General features: G+C 35.9%; 3 protein-coding genes across 4 annotated transcripts; 1 reads left to right on the plus strand and 2 right to left on the minus strand.

The window, feature by feature from the left end:
• Positions 1-605: 605 nt before the first annotated feature.
• rilpl2 (Rab interacting lysosomal protein-like 2) lies at positions 606-8,745 on the plus strand. Of its 2 annotated transcripts, none has more exons than XM_052557105.1 (4): positions 606-1,064; positions 1,729-1,877; positions 2,177-2,296; positions 7,192-8,745. In XM_052557105.1, exons 1-4 carry the CDS (start codon positions 768-770, stop codon positions 7,211-7,213), a joined length of 588 nt encoding a protein of 195 aa, XP_052413065.1. In that variant the 5' UTR covers positions 606-767; the 3' UTR covers positions 7,214-8,745. The 2 variants fall into 2 exon arrangements, with proteins under 2 accessions (XP_052413065.1, XP_052413064.1); XM_052557104.1 differs by having other exon boundaries at positions 607-1,064; positions 1,726-1,877.
• Positions 8,746-8,755: 10 nt separating this feature from the next.
• kmt5ab (lysine methyltransferase 5Ab) lies at positions 8,756-11,668 on the minus strand. The gene is made up of 8 exons (XM_052557103.1): positions 11,518-11,668; positions 11,316-11,410; positions 11,032-11,164; positions 10,753-10,915; positions 10,484-10,574; positions 9,825-9,884; positions 9,548-9,738; positions 8,756-9,302 (listed from the first exon to the last, which is right to left on the minus strand). The coding sequence occupies exons 1-8, from the start codon at positions 11,525-11,527 to the stop codon at positions 9,092-9,094; spliced, it is 954 nt and encodes a 317-aa protein (XP_052413063.1). The 5' UTR covers positions 11,528-11,668; the 3' UTR covers positions 8,756-9,091.
• A 180-nt stretch (positions 11,669-11,848) lies between these two features.
• mtrfr (mitochondrial translation release factor in rescue) lies at positions 11,849-14,906 on the minus strand. The gene is made up of 3 exons (XM_052557106.1): positions 14,417-14,906; positions 13,003-13,228; positions 11,849-12,556 (listed from the first exon to the last, which is right to left on the minus strand). The coding sequence occupies exons 1-2, from the start codon at positions 14,702-14,704 to the stop codon at positions 13,004-13,006; spliced, it is 513 nt and encodes a 170-aa protein (XP_052413066.1). The 5' UTR covers positions 14,705-14,906; the 3' UTR covers positions 11,849-12,556; position 13,003.
• Between the last annotated feature and the right edge of the window lie 665 nt (positions 14,907-15,571).

Here is a 15,571-nt window from a genome sequence, read left to right on the forward strand (position 1 = left end):
GGTTATGAAAGGTTCATATTTTGTTTTTGGGAGTCACCAACAACACGTTGACATGCATGAAAAGTCCAAAAAACACTTTCACTGTCTTTTGTCTTATAATATGCATTTACTTTTACCTTACTTGCTCAACGTCTCCAAAACGATTCATTTTTTTCCAAATCCTTCTTTTGCCTGATGCTAATCTACGGTGATTGGTCTCGTTTTCGTTTCATCATGAGCCTGGAGCCTGAGCTGCTTTGTGTACAGCGTTACCGAGGAAACTATATTTTTTTACAGAAAAGCGGCACCTAATGGCAAAGAATAAATTTGCATCTTCAGACCAACGCGAAAAGACCAACAAGTGAGCGGGCAATATGCTAATATTTCACGATGACGTCAACATGGAGCGGATTGGGATTCGTTTTAAAAACGACTCGAATCTTTCTTTTGAGAGACAATAACTTTATACACGGTGCACTTCCAGATTCCAAAACGTTGCAAAGTTGGATGATTTTATTCACTTCGAGCTGTGTTACACACTGCATGAAATGTACTTTTCTAAAATCCATAATACGGGTCTTTAGTTCTCAAACAGTGAGCGACTCAACCATTGGCTGGTTTACACGTCACTCAAACGCTCAAAGTTACAGTAAAGTTGAGGATCCAGTTTGGAAGAGGAAGTTGTCATGTAATTTGTGAATGCATTGGAACGGTGAACTGGAAATCACCATATCTTGGAAATATAACTTTTTTTTTTTAAAAACAGTGTTAACATAGTTCGGATCAGAATGGAAGCACGGCACGACAGTTCACCCATGCAGGCTTTCGATAAGGACGTTTTGGAAATGACAGTTGAAGATGTTTATGACATTTCTTACGTGATCGGCAGAGATTTATTAAAAGTCAACACAGGTAGCCGGGAATTCTCAGATTTACAGTTCAAAATCATCCGTGTGCTGGAGATGTTTGAGACCATGGTGAATAAGTACAACCTGTCGCTGGAGCAGCTGAGGATGGAGCTGGACAATATGAAGCGAGAAATGGAAAGAGTTGTAGCAGAAGATTCGAGCGGTAATGTTAACAATGTGAGTGGGTTCATGTGGAGCTCAGTGTATGGGCATCATTTCTGATGCTCCGACTGCTATTCAGTTTGTTTTAACGAATATTTCCGGTTCAATACAAGTTAAGCTTGTTTATTATCACTTTTTTTTAACCTATCTTAACTTTTTAAAAATCCACAATAGAGGCGAGTGGGGCCAATTTTGGAGATCTTAAAGGAATAGTTCCCCAGAAAATAAAAACATTAACATAAATACTGATATTTTACTCTCCCTCAGGCCATCTAAGATGTAGAAGAGTTCATTTCTTCATCGGAACAGATTTGGTTAAATGTAGCATCATTTTCTAACCAATGGATCCTCTGCAACGAATGGGTGCCGTCAAAACAGCTTATATAAACATAACAATAAGCCACATCACTTCAGTCTACCAATAAACGTAATTTTGGAGTTAACAAGTCCTTATATATATTTATTACAGTCGGATTAGGGTTTATTGTTGTGTTTCTACTATTTAAGATTAATATTTCAAGGTTTAAGACTTTAAAACTTCATATTTATTGATTTTTAGACTTATTTAAAAACTTGACAGTAAATGTTTCTTGATTAGAAGGCCAGAGTCTATTTGTAGTTTGTGCAAACATTTATTTATTTTGGGGGCAATATGTAATATTTAATTCTTTTAAAGCAGACTGTTGGTCCAAACAAACTAGTTGTGGATTTACAAGACCCAAACCGACCACGATTCACCATGCAGGAGTTAAAGGAGGTTCTGCAGGAGAGAAACAAACTTAAAGCCCAGCTGTTGGTGGCCCAAGAGGAACTTCAACTCTACAAGAGGTAAAAATAATAAATAATAATAATAATAATAATAATAATAAAAAACCACCATCCTTTGGTTTCAGTGCTGCTTTACTCATCTTAAGTCATAGATTAGTAAACTGCTGTGTTTGTGTTATTCCATAATACAGTGTTCTGTTCTAAATTGGTACAAAAAACAACAGGAACATTTTTTACTTGTGTGCTGGTTTGTCCTACTCTCAACAGCAAATAAAACAATTCTGAGCGAAATTACATCGTGCAATAATTCATTTGATTTGTGTGGCCTCAGTCAAATTTAGCATCTACTGTGCTTGCAGTGGAGTCCTGGGCTCTAAACAGAAGATGGTGGAAGTAAACCTGGAGACCCTTCCTCAGTCAGAACCTGCACCCTCCACCATTATAGAGGACCCCAAAGAGAAGAGCACCATTCAGAAACTGTGAGTGCTTTTAACTAGTTTGGTCTTTGTCAGAGCTTTGTGCAGTTTCGGGTTTCAATAAAAGACAGAACTAAACCTCTCTTTAAGTTGCCATAGTAACTTACACTGTGAATCTAGTCTCTGCCTTCTTGCTGTTGGCTGAATAGAGGTCAAATGTTTATTTTATTCTTCTTATTAAGAAATGTATGTAGGATTAGAGAGCATTTAATTATGTGAAAAGATCATTAGACTATGTAGAAAAAGCCACTACACATTGAAATAGACACTTAATTACATGTATTAAATATGCCAAATGTTTGTAAAATCATGTAGCCTACACCTATGAACATTTTACACTTGAAGCTTTACCTGATTGAATTATGTATTTATGTTTAATTTTTCTTCCCTGTTTTTTTATTTTTTTGCCAGTGGGATACCATGAAAATTAAGATTAGTTTATTATACCGTTCTGCAAGTTTTCACCTCTGACATTTGAACATTAGTTAAGATTTAATTAATCATAGTATGCAGAAATCTTTTTGTCGGGTGCTGTTGCCATGTTGAATCATGGTTTCAGAGCTTTTCAAAGTCTTGATGCATGCACTAAACTTAGATCCAACACACTTAGAATGGATTGAACTAACTCATTTCAGCTGTTCAGAAACTGAAAAAAAGTTTCCCATCTCAAGGTACGCAAGTCAACTCCTAGATTGGTTGAACGTCCTTTCTGCAATGCACCCCAGTTGAGTCATTTTGATATTTAAAGTATTATACTTAAACGTATATTCATCCAAAAGCAGGAGTTGGCTAATATACTGTTTTAATCATTATAATCTTAAAGGGATGCTCAACCCCAAAATAAAATTGTCATTAATCACTTACCCCTATGTCGTTCCTAACCAGTAAAAGCTTTGTTTGTCTTCAGAACACAATTTACTTTACATTACATTAAGTAATTTAGCAAAACGCTTTTATCCAAAGCAACTTCCAGAACAGGACACTGGAAGCAATCAAAAACAACAAAAAGAGCAATGATATATAAGTGCTATAAGTCTCAGTTAGCTTAAACACAGTACACATAGCAAGGGCTTTTAAATAATGTAATAAATATAAAGAAAACCGATAGAATAGAAAAAGAATAGAGCAAACTAGTGTTAGAGGTCTTATATATATAAAATTGTATGATAAATTAAAAGAAAACAGAATAGAAAAGGTTTAGAAAGGTAGTTAGATTTTTTTTTTTTTTTAAAGGTACAATTTGTAAGATATTTGCAGCAAAATATCCTTAGACCACTAGGTTAGTGTTATATATTTTGTCCAGCTGATTACTAACAATATCTCTAATGTTTTCAACTACATGTAAATCATGAGAAAATTCCCATTCTAAACATTGACACGGGGCAGTGCAGTCGCCTGTCAATGACGTTAGTTACCCTTTGTTACCGCCTTTACTGACATAGAAACCACATGACAACAGTGTCGTGGACAAATGCGGAAGTAGTGTCTAGCGTCCAGCAAACAACGAACTTGCTTCAAGCAGTTCCTTATTTACTTCTTGCACATTTTATGGTGGATTGTCTTACTTATGGAACATAACTACTGTTTACCGTCTGCCGCTGGTTCTGTCGACAAAGACAGCTCCCACGAATGCTTTTATAACGATCAACAAGATTAGCATTATGGGCATACATGCCAAACGCAGGGCATCGCGTCTCTAGACCCACACGAGGACGCGTCTGATCTATAGTCTGATCGCGTCCTTGCATTGACTTTCTATGTAATCTACTCGCGCAAATCAAACTCGCGTTTGTTATTTATGCCCAATTATTGTGTTTGAATGTACATGAGTGTATATATATTTGTTGAATAAGTGGTAATTGTTTTCATATAGTCTGATTGATGGCCGTCAGCAGTTGGCTAGAAGACAACAAATCCCATCATTCCACGCTCCTTAGCATCATCGAACCACACGATTGTTATTAATGAACAAGAAATGTCTGTTAGACAAGCTGAGATGCGAGCAGCTACCGTCGAATCATCAGGATGGAATGAAAGGTAAAGTTAAGTGTCATCAGCATAGCAGTGGTGTGAAAAGCCATGTTTCTGAATGACAGAACCTAATGATGCCAAATAGACAGAGAAGATAAGTGCTCCAAGAACTGAGCCCTGAGGAACCCCAGTAGTTAGATGTTGTGACCTCTCCAAGATACTTTGAGGGACCTATCTCATAGGTAAGACTTAAACCACTGAAGTGCGGTTCCTGAGATGCCCTTTGCTATTAGGGTTGATAGGAGGATCTGGTGATTAACCATGTCAAATGCAGCAGACAGATCAAGCAGGATAAGTACTGAAGATTTGGATTCCGCTCTTGCCAGTGTTAGGACTTCAACAACTGAGAGCAAGGCAGTCTCAGTTGATTGTTCACTTCTGAAGCGAGATTGGTTGTTGTCAAGGAGGTTGTTCTGTGTGAGAAATGCAGAGACTAGGTTGAACACAGCTCGTTCAAGTGTTTTTGCAAAGAAAGGAAGAAGGGAAACTGGTCTGTAGTTCTCTAAAACATATAGGTTGAGAGTGGGTTTAAGTGATGTGACATTCAGCCAAGCATGGAGACCCTTACTCAGAATTCATGCTCTGCATTTAACCCACCCAAAGTGCACACACACACAGAGCAGTGAACACACACACACCCGGAGCAGTGGGCAGCCATTTATGCTGCGGCGCCCTGGGAGCAGTTGGGGGTTCGATGCCTTGCTCAAGGGCACCTAAGTCGTGGTATTGCCAGCCCTAGATTCGAACCCACAACCCTAGGGTTAGGAGTCAAACTCTCTTTTACCACTAAGCCACGACTTCCCCTAAGTAGTGGAGTTATACAAGCCTGTCTAAATGATGAGGGGAAAAACACCAGTGTGGAGGGATGTGTTAATGATGTGAGTGAGTTCAGGTACAACTGCAGGAGAAATGGCTTGAAGGAGGTGAGATGGAATAGGATCAAGTGGACAGTAGTATGATTAGAAAGGATGAGTTTGGAGACATCTGCCTCAGAGAGTGAAGAGAAGGATGTGCATATTTGCTGGTGATATGAGTTTGACGGATTTTGGTGTGGAAAATTGTGCACTGATGTGTTTAATTTTACTACATGAAAAATGTGGCAAAGTCGTCAGCTATTAGAGATGAAGCAGGAGGGGGAAGTGGAGGACAAAGAAGTGAGAAATGTTTTAAAAAGCATGCAAGAGTTAGATGAATTGTTATTTTTGTTATGGTAGTAGGTAATTTTAGCAGTGGAGACATTAGCAGACAAGGAAGAGAGGAGTGACTGACCAGTGTGCAGTGGACTAACCAGTACATGATCAGTGGAGCAGTGTCGTGTATAAATAAGGTCCAGTTGATTGCCTGATTTGTGAGTAGCAGTAGTTGACATTCGGTTGAGATCAAAAGAGGCAAGCAGAGTGTGGAAATCAGCAGACAGAGGTTTATCTAGGTGGATTTTGAAATCTCCAAGCATAACTAGGAGAGTACCATCCTTAGGAAAGGTTGAGAGCAGCACATCTAATTCATCCAAAAAGTTACCTAGTGGTCCTGGGGGTCGATAAGACAACTACAAAATGTATTTTAAGAGGGTAGGTAACAGTAACTTCAAAGGAACTGTTGACAAAGATGGTAAAGGATTACATTTCCAATCATTAGAGATGAGCAGACCAGTACCTCCACCTTTTCCAGTCAAACGGGGGGAGTGGGAAAATATAAATTATTGGAGAGTGCTGCAGGTGTAGCAGTGTCCTCTGGTTTTATTCAAGTCTCTGTCAGGACCATGAGATTAAGCTTTGAATGACTAATAATGGAAGTAATGAAATTGGCTTTGTTTACAGCAGACTGGCAATTCCAGAGACCAATAGAAAAAGAAAGTAGTAAGTTAGCAGACATAGGCAAAGTGTGCAGGTTGTTAAGATTGCGCTGCCTACATTGTGTGATGCGTGGTTTGCAAGTGGTAGTGATAATAGGGATTTATATCCCTTGTCGGTACAATACAATTTACAATTTTGCAATACAATTGAAGATATTTTGGATGAAAACTGGGGGGCTTGTTACTGTCCCATAGACTGCCAAGTACGTTACACTGTCAGGGATAAATTACATTTTAAAATAGAAAACAGTTATTTTAAATTATAATACTTAATTTTACTGTACATTTAATCAAATGCAGCATTGGTGAACAAAGACATTTAATTCTAAAGTCTGTTTATTCAAAACTTTCAATCAGTAGTTACTGAAAATACATGCCAGTATTGTAAGGCAGGTATGTGTACCTGTAAAGTCTGTTGTGTCTTGTAGAATTTCTGTACCTTTTTTTTCTCATTTATTGACGACTCATGTGAGTGGCGTTACCAGTAGCTGCAAGGTGCATCAGGTCTGGAGTCATGCCCAGTGGAGTTTACCCTTCTTCCTCGAGTTATACATTTGTCAAAATCATACAAAATATATTGTTTCAAAGCAGCTTTACAGAGGCATAGGTTTAAGTGTCAATAGATTCACAAGAGATTCACACTTTGAGTGTCCAGATAGCAAGCCAGAAATGGATGTAGCAAGGAAAAACTCCTGGTGATATTTAGGTAATGGAGAGAAAATCTAGTTTGTTAGTTTGAGAATCATTCTATTGTTGTATTTGTTCTGTTATATTAATGTCTTCCAACTTTGGCACCCTTGATAATATGTATATGTTTATGACATTTCTTTTCTGTAAGTCCACACAGGTGCTCGGTAAAACTGTCCACAACTCTGCATTAATTTCTTTCTCAAAGCTTTTCTGCTCTAAAGAAGAATGATGTTTTGGATATTTTCTAGCTCTTTGTAACACTGACCATATTTTATGATCCTGTGTGTTGGTTGATGTTGCTGACAAACAGTCTGTCTCTTTTCAGGTTCTCATTTCGACAAAAATAGTTACCAGAATTTTGCACAAACTAAACACATTTGAGACAAGCAACCCTTCCAACAGGATGAGGACAGATCCAAAGAAGTGATGTTTTTAATACTTCCAATTTCTGGCTGGAAATCCTTCGTCTTGCTCCTACTCAGTGTTTTTAATTGTGTATATTTTTAACTATGATTGTGACAGTTCTCACTTTGTTCATCAATGAGTGTGAATTCAAACATGAATGACAAGATATGCCCCAAAATGTCCCTCTAAACACCTCCCTTAGCTAATATACATTTGCAGACTATTTGAAACACTAGATTTTCATTAATATTATTTAACATTAATATGTGACATTACTAGAATCAAATTTATATCAGTCATTTTATGAATAGCACAATGGCACATTTATGGACTGTTTTGGTGTCAGTACTCAATCAAATTAGCTTAAACATTGATTTGATGTTTATTAGCCTCTAAGACCTTATTTATGAGCTTACGGAATTAGAAAACATCTTCAGACTGTATCTGTTGCAAGTATTTACAAGCTTTAGGACAGAAACTATCCAAATGATTATGCACTTTAGTCTTAATTTAAATTTGTCTTAATAGTCTAGAATTTAAGCATTGGAACGCTTGAAATTTCAAGGTTCAAATTGAGGTACTTCAACTAAACAAAAAGGCTGCTGTATGAGGTAATGTGTAGTGCACTAAATCTCATTAAGGTACATGAAGGGGTAAACTGTGGGCCATATGTCAAGATTCACTTTTATTGTCTTGCAGTATTCACTGTAATTTAATAGACTGGATAAATTTTATGACAGCAGAATCAAAGTGTTTTGCGATAAGAAGGTATTATGAAATGCTTTTCTGAGTACATTTTTTTTTGTACATAGATTACTGGATTTAACATAAGATTGAATCATTTAAACTATTAATTTCCCTAGTTTTATTTTCCAATCTAACTTATGTCTGTTGTTATTTTTGCCTTATTTGTGTGTATTGGATGTTCCCTATGTCCTATATTTCTAGTATCCTTTATATAAAACAAAATAAAAAAATAAAATTAAAACATTGTTTGAAAAAATAAATACCTGTCACAGAGTTGTCTTGGTTTGTTTTTTGGTATAATGGCTCCCTGAATTACACTTTAACAATCAGTAATATTGATTCATTTAATTGTTTACAGGACCCAGTTTTCTAGTGTCTTGGTACTATGTTATGGGGGTTCCTAACAGGTTACTTGCAGCCAGATGCAGTAAAAAAAGATAAAAATAAGCAAGTGTATCACTTAGCCTTAGATTCTTCTGATTGTAATTACAGTCTTGGTCACGTTTTAATGGTATAACATTTGACATGTCATGCTTTGAAGATTTATTTCAATCAAATGTATTTATTAAAGAAACTGTATAAAAACAACCATTATGTAGAGTTTTGTGCAGCGGAAATTGTTTTTTTGCACAACATTTTAAAGCATTAATAAAAGCATATGGTTTATATTCTGTGCTTCTTTAATGTTGTAAATCCTTATCAAAAAAAAAAAAAAGAAAAAGACAAAGGATTCAAAATCAATTTCTTAATGTGGTATAATTATTTTGCCATTAAACTCTTAATTTTGCCTATACAAATGTACAGTAACTGCACCCATTTGAATATTCTCATCTTTAAAATCAGAGGCTTTGAATTCTTATACATTCCTTATTAAAATTAAGTCCACCCTACTAGGATGTAGATATTTAAAAACCTAATTTATAGTTGCTGTGGGTCATTCAAAACCCAACACAAATAATTTTACGATACCATGTGTTAAAATTAAATGGTTTGGCAACTCCAAACATCAGTGTATGTCCATGTTATTCCACCAATTTAAATACGATCACAATAAGACAACTAAACAGAGTGAATTAATGCTTAAGCCAAGGATGAGCAGCAATGGCTTCTTTACTGCGGTCACCGTAATCATAAAGCAGCTCCTCATCTACTTTGATGTCTCTGGAAGCCAGGAAGATAAGGTGAGGTGTTCCATTTATCTCATGCAGTTTGGTCCGAAGGTTGCCATTCTTACTGTGGTTGATCAGTCGGCCCAGACGGTCAGTTTCTTTGGTACCATCCACACTTTAAAAAAAATAAAAATAAAAACGCACACATTCGATTTAATGGGTCTCTCTGTTGACCAACAGTTTTCGGTCAATTCTAAGTAAAGACTCAACAAACTAAACTCTAGTTCATGACTATTCATACAGATAGCAATGAATACCTCAAATCTTGCATTAAAGCATATCAATAGTCAAAGTGAGATTAAAAATGTTCTGGCCAGAAGATTGTTTTATAAGAAAATTAAAACACACCAAAATACTCACCAGTAAGTTTTGTCATGGTAGCGGAAATAGTACATGTAGCAGCCAGTGGTTGGGTCTTGAGCATATTGAGACTCTCTTGCTTTAGCATCAGCAATCTCTAACAATTCCCCGTGGTACTCTACTACAAACTGGTCTTTCTGAAACGCTCGGTCTGCAAAAACACCTCTTCCTTTTCCGTCAATACTTTTCACCTGATTTTGAAAATGGAAAAATGCTAAAACCAAAGCAATGAAAAGTTCTAAAGTTAAAATGTAGACCATCTGCTTAATAAGCTTACCTTGAGCCCCTCTTCAACATTGTTTTTGATGAGATCATCAAGGTGCTGCAGCTTTTCACACTGTTTTAACACATGTCCACATTTAGCTCTGGATTTAGAATTCATTTTTAACCATGATAAAAAAAAATAAAAAAGATTCATCAATGGTAAATTGAGTTTTAAAATAATGGGTCTTAAGAGCTAAAAATGCACAGCAAAAGGTAGCATATATTTCTTCTGTATTGTGATGTACATCAATGCAGAACAGGGAAAAAAAAAAGTTGCAGAGTGGGACTTGGTTCAATGCAACTGTTATTGAGATGTAGGTGTGGCCAAAGTTTGCATGAATTTATGTAAGGGTACAAATTGTAACAATTGCAGGCCCCCAAATGCAGTTGACATGTATATGGATAGCCAAAACGCATAGGTTTTCCAATTTTGCACAAAAAAAACGGTTTTGCATAAAAACCCTGTGAATTATTGAAGTCTTGATTGTCACCAGAAGGAAGTCATGCATTTTTCCCCAGAAGATTCAAGTATGAAAATTATGAGGTCAATATTTTTTTTTTAAGAAAAATCATGAATGAATCATTCACAAAAAGCTGCATAACATGCATTTTGCCAACTTCAAGAATAAACCATATAAAAATAAACACTTCAGATTCTGGAAGTTTACCAACCTTCAACTCAGCTGTGCCTTTCCTGCAACTTCGCCGAACAGGAAAATAATCGGTGACCTTTCGATTGGGTTTAGACTTTTTGTTTTTCAACCTAAAATTTGATAAACACACAATGTAGGAAGATTTTACTTCTCTTGGAAATTGATGCATATTAACATTTTTCACTTATAAACTAGCAAACACACAAACAATAAGTCACTAAATCAAAAAAATAAAATGACTGAAACAGGCAACTATTTATCAGTAGACATATTTAAAACTAGACATACTTTCTGTCTTTTGTCGTTTCACCATTTATCCTTTGCCCGGATTTTGTTTGCTTTCTTGTCCCGGACCCTTTATGAGGCGCATCAGTCTGCTCATTAGGTCCACAAATAAGGCTCTGTTTGCCACTGTCCCCTTTTTTAGGTGCATTCGGCTCTGCGTCTTTGACTAACCATAGAAAGAAGAAAGCAGCAAGTAAAACCAACTCTGGAGAAAACTATCTGGTGAAAAAAAAGACAAATGTTGTTATGTAATGTTATCGTTATTAAGGTTTAAACAAATACCTTCACTCCGTTCGCTGGTTTTAGGTAAACGGTCCGTTGCTGTATTGTCATCTAAAATAATGTTAAGTGGGTTATTCCTGAGCGGCTTGTTCAGATTCAGACAACTATGTATTTTTGGCTGCACTTGGCATGACTGAAAGAGAAATAGAAACATTAAATCAAATTAATTTACGAGGAAATGTATTCTCAACGCGTTTACGGGGAATAACGTTAGGTCACAACATCGCTCAGTAACAGTCATACACACAGCTGGTACCGAACGAATACCAACGCATCTCTCCTACCGTGGGTTTTCCGTCCTTGTTCTCTTTAGCCTCTTCTACTTTCTCGTTGATACTGCCGTCCACAGGTCTTCGTTTGGCAGAAGAGGACTTTTTGCCTAACGAGTACATGAACAATGTTTATTTCTGAAAATTATTGTGTTACGAGTTCGCTAAACGAATGATTGCCTTTGAGTTTCAGGCTAATTTTCAAAAAATGTTTTACCCTTTCCCATCTTGTATTGGATTTCTCACAACAAACGAAATGGATTATAAACACTACAGCATGAGACAAATAACTCGACGTCAGGCTGCCTGGGTTTTAAATATCATTCGCATCGTTCATTGGTCAATCCCTTGAAGAGTAGGATTGTGATTGGTTTACTGATCGCGGAAGCAGAAAAAAAACTTGAGTCGTGCTACGTGACGTACTTCCGACATGAAATAATCGCTATTTTCCAGTTATGTAGTAAAATAGTACTTATAAATTGTTTATGAAAACAAAGAGTACAAAAAAAGAGTTTTTTTTGATGCTTTTTTTAAAAAAAACGCCTGTCAGTATTACCAAGTTTTTTTTTAATAATCCAAAACAATCTACAAGTTTGTTACAGAGACAAAGAAAAAGTGCAAAATGCTGGTGAATTTTGCAAATCATTTTCATAATACTGTGTTTCTACCTTTAATTCTTATGACTTCAAATTTAATACTGAAATCAAAACTTAAGAAGTATATTGTATAACCATTTAGTGTATTTGATATTCATTAAATATTTAATTATCGATTACAGTCACATAATTTGATGAACACATTTTCTGAATATTAGTACAAGTAGTGCTCTGAAAAAGTTTTGCCCCCTTCCTGTATTTTACATTTTTTGCATGTCTGTCAGACTTAGGGGGAAGGCGTGGCCTAATGGTTTAGCTAGAGAGACGGACTCATAACCCAAGGGTTGTGGGTTTGAATCTTGGGCTGGCAGGGATTTTAAAAAAGTAATTGCTCCCAAACCTAATAACTGGTTGTGCCACACTTCACAGCAATAATTGCAATCAAACGATCGTGATTACTGAGTCTTTAACATCGCTGTGGAGGATTTTTGATCATGAAAGGACTGTTTAAGGCCACTCCAAATCCTTAATTTTGTTCTTCTTGAGCCATTCAGAGGTGGACCTGCTGGTGTGTTTGGGATTATTGTCCTGCTGCATAACCCAAGTGTGCTTGAGCTTGAGATCACAAACTGACGGCCGGACATTCTCCTTCAGGATTTTCTGATAGAGTGCAGAATTCATGGTATCATCAATTATGGCAAGTCGTCCATGTCCTAAAGCTGCAAAGCAGCCCCAGACCATCACACTCCCATCACCATGTTTGTTAGTATGGATACATTTAAAAAGTTTTGGTGACTGAACAGATACTTGTAAATAAATAAATAAAAATCACCAAAAATGATGGATTGGCTATTAGCACAATCAAGACATGATGTCCGTTTCCTTAGTTTTCATTTCAACAACACTAGGGACATAAGAGCTCACTAACTTGAAAGTTTTTTATTAAACACAAAGTTAAAGGTTGATTTCTATAACCGAGCCAAGCACTGTATCCAGTTCTCCAAATATATTTTCCAATATCTTCATTTACAGAATACACCATTAATGTGGTTCTGTCCACATTGTATAATTAATTCTAAAAGGAAAAAAAGTGAAATCATGTGCACCTCAGCATTTGTCATCTTCTTTATCTGAGTACAGCATCTCCTTGAATCGTCTCTTTTTTTCCATGTTTTCATTTACTTTTTGCCGTTTTTCCTGTTTCCTCTGTATGGATTCCTTTTTCATTTTCAGCAGTTCACTTTCCTCACCCTTATACGCAATTTCTAGTTTCTCGCGTAAAATCTCCCGTGCTCGTTTTCTGTTCAGATCCACCGATCTGGTCTGGTGACACTGCAAAAGAACATGAGATCCTTATATTAAAGTAGTTTGGAATTGACAGATTATGCAAGACTATGTTGGCTTGACACCAATGCATCATGGGTGACTTTCTGTAAGGGGTTTTATTTGGGACATCGCAACTTTGTCAAGAAAATAAAATTAGAAATACACTTTTATTACTCAAATAACTTTGGTTAATTGGAGTTCAAATTCTATTAGTCTCTTAATTTTCAGGATCAACCATACTGACTATAGCTTTTTATCCACTAATCTTAACACAAAACCATTCATCGTCACCAAACAATGACACGCAAAGTCAAATTCAAACAACAACAACACAAAACAGGTAATCCTATCATTTATTTTTTTATTTTTATTTTTCAAATTATTTCCAATTCTTACAGATTTTCAGTTCAGGTCTACTTAGAAGTTAGAACCATACTAGACAACACTTATCAAATGCATTTTTGTACTAAAGTTTTATTTAACAAAATAATGCACTGATCATTTAAAGGTGATTCAAACTCGAAGTTAAAATTTGAGTTATTAACATTACAAGTACAGTTTGATGTAATGACTCAAGAAAGTGCAAAAGAAGTATATTAGATTGATAAATAAATGGCTAGAACAAAAGGGGAAATGAATAACATACAGTATTTCTTTCATTTAGAAATGTTCCTACACTTCAAATTCAGCCCCAACTGATTCCAGTAACTTCTTGTGTGGTATTTCAAATGGCAATATTAAGTTAATTTGCAAGAGATTAAAAGAGATTAAATCAGAAGTCAGGAAATGAATTGGCAATTTAAAACAACTGCTCATTGCCAAACCTTTGGAAAAGTAACAGAGTCTCACTTTTTGCTGACCACACTGTGAATTATTATTAGTCAGTGTCTTTGATAAAAAATAAATAAATAAATAAAAATGGAAAAAACAATGAATAACAACTGTCTGTGTATTAATAGTTTAGTCAAATTGTGTTTGTAACTGTGACATAAGCCTACATGAAAATAAGCCCACATTTCATGAGTATTCAAGGGAAGCATTTGATCAGTTCTTGCATTCCCTGGGAAATCCATATAAAGGGTTCACAGACTTTGTCTGACACCTGTACTTTTTACATGAAAATTTCAATTATTTACACTATAAATCTGATTCATAATATGACGTATATCATGATCAATTATTGAATGAACTCACCTTTACGACGATCCCCGTGGGAATATGTCTGAGCACCACGCAGTTGCTGGTTTTGTTGGTGGCTTGTCCTCCAGGACCAGATCCACGAACAAACTGTTCATCAAGGTCTTCCTCGTGGACTACTGGCAGGTCAATTTGGTATTTCTTACCAGCAGCGAAAACACACGGCCATCCCGTTACCCGTGACCACGGCTGATGGAGTATGAGGCTCGTCGCAGTGTTCGGTGACCCCCAGAGCAGCCTCCAGGCAGAGGAAAGGCGCTGATGCACTAAAAGAGGCGAAGTCATCCTTCAAAGTTTCCCCTTGCAGCTACATAGAATGCCACAATTATACTGGTCGGAATATAAACCAAATACGCGCATTCAAGTTACATCCCTAAATGAAACTAACACAAAACTCTTAATCTGACAGAAATACACAGCATAATGCAGCAATGTTGCACTACATACACATGAACTTCACGAATCACTTCTTCTTCTAGTTTTAGATTATCCACGGACTGTGTTCATACCGCCACCTACTGGGCTGGCGTCTGTTTTGTTTTTTATTACCAAAACAATATATACCAGCATAAGTACTAACTGTCAAGTCCTTAGAGACTGAGACACAGCTACTAAAAAATATTATTACTTAATCATACATTTTACAAAACTATATAAAAATACAATACAAACAGGACAATAATAAATATTTAATAAAATAATAAATAAAATACATAAACATTATAGGTGGTGAAATAATATCAGACTGATTAAATGAATCAAATGATCCTAGACTTGTCGTTTTATTATGTTACTGCTTTTAATAATAATAATAAATCTACAACATTTAGCAAATCAATTTAATTATAAATCAAACTTGCAATTACTATTTAATTCTGAACTGTGTAAATAATAATAAATAAGTCCAGTATTCTTACCAACATAAGAAAAACCCCAGCATGTGCAGTGCCAACAATGGAAGAAAAGCAAGACAAATCTACCGTTTATGTAAGGTCTTTGTGGCCAAAATTTTGTGTAATAAATTCTGTTGATTCAAACAAAAATATTTCTTTCTAAAGCTAATTATCCACTTTTTACTTTCCTCATTTAACACAATGATGGCTTTAAATCATATCTTGTGGGGAATTTGTTAGCCAAATTTAATGTCAGATT

The sequence above is a fragment of the Carassius gibelio genome, chromosome B5, assembly GCF_023724105.1.
Source record: "Carassius gibelio isolate Cgi1373 ecotype wild population from Czech Republic chromosome B5, carGib1.2-hapl.c, whole genome shotgun sequence".
NCBI classification, from domain to species: Eukaryota; Metazoa; Chordata; class Actinopteri; order Cypriniformes; family Cyprinidae; genus Carassius; species Carassius gibelio.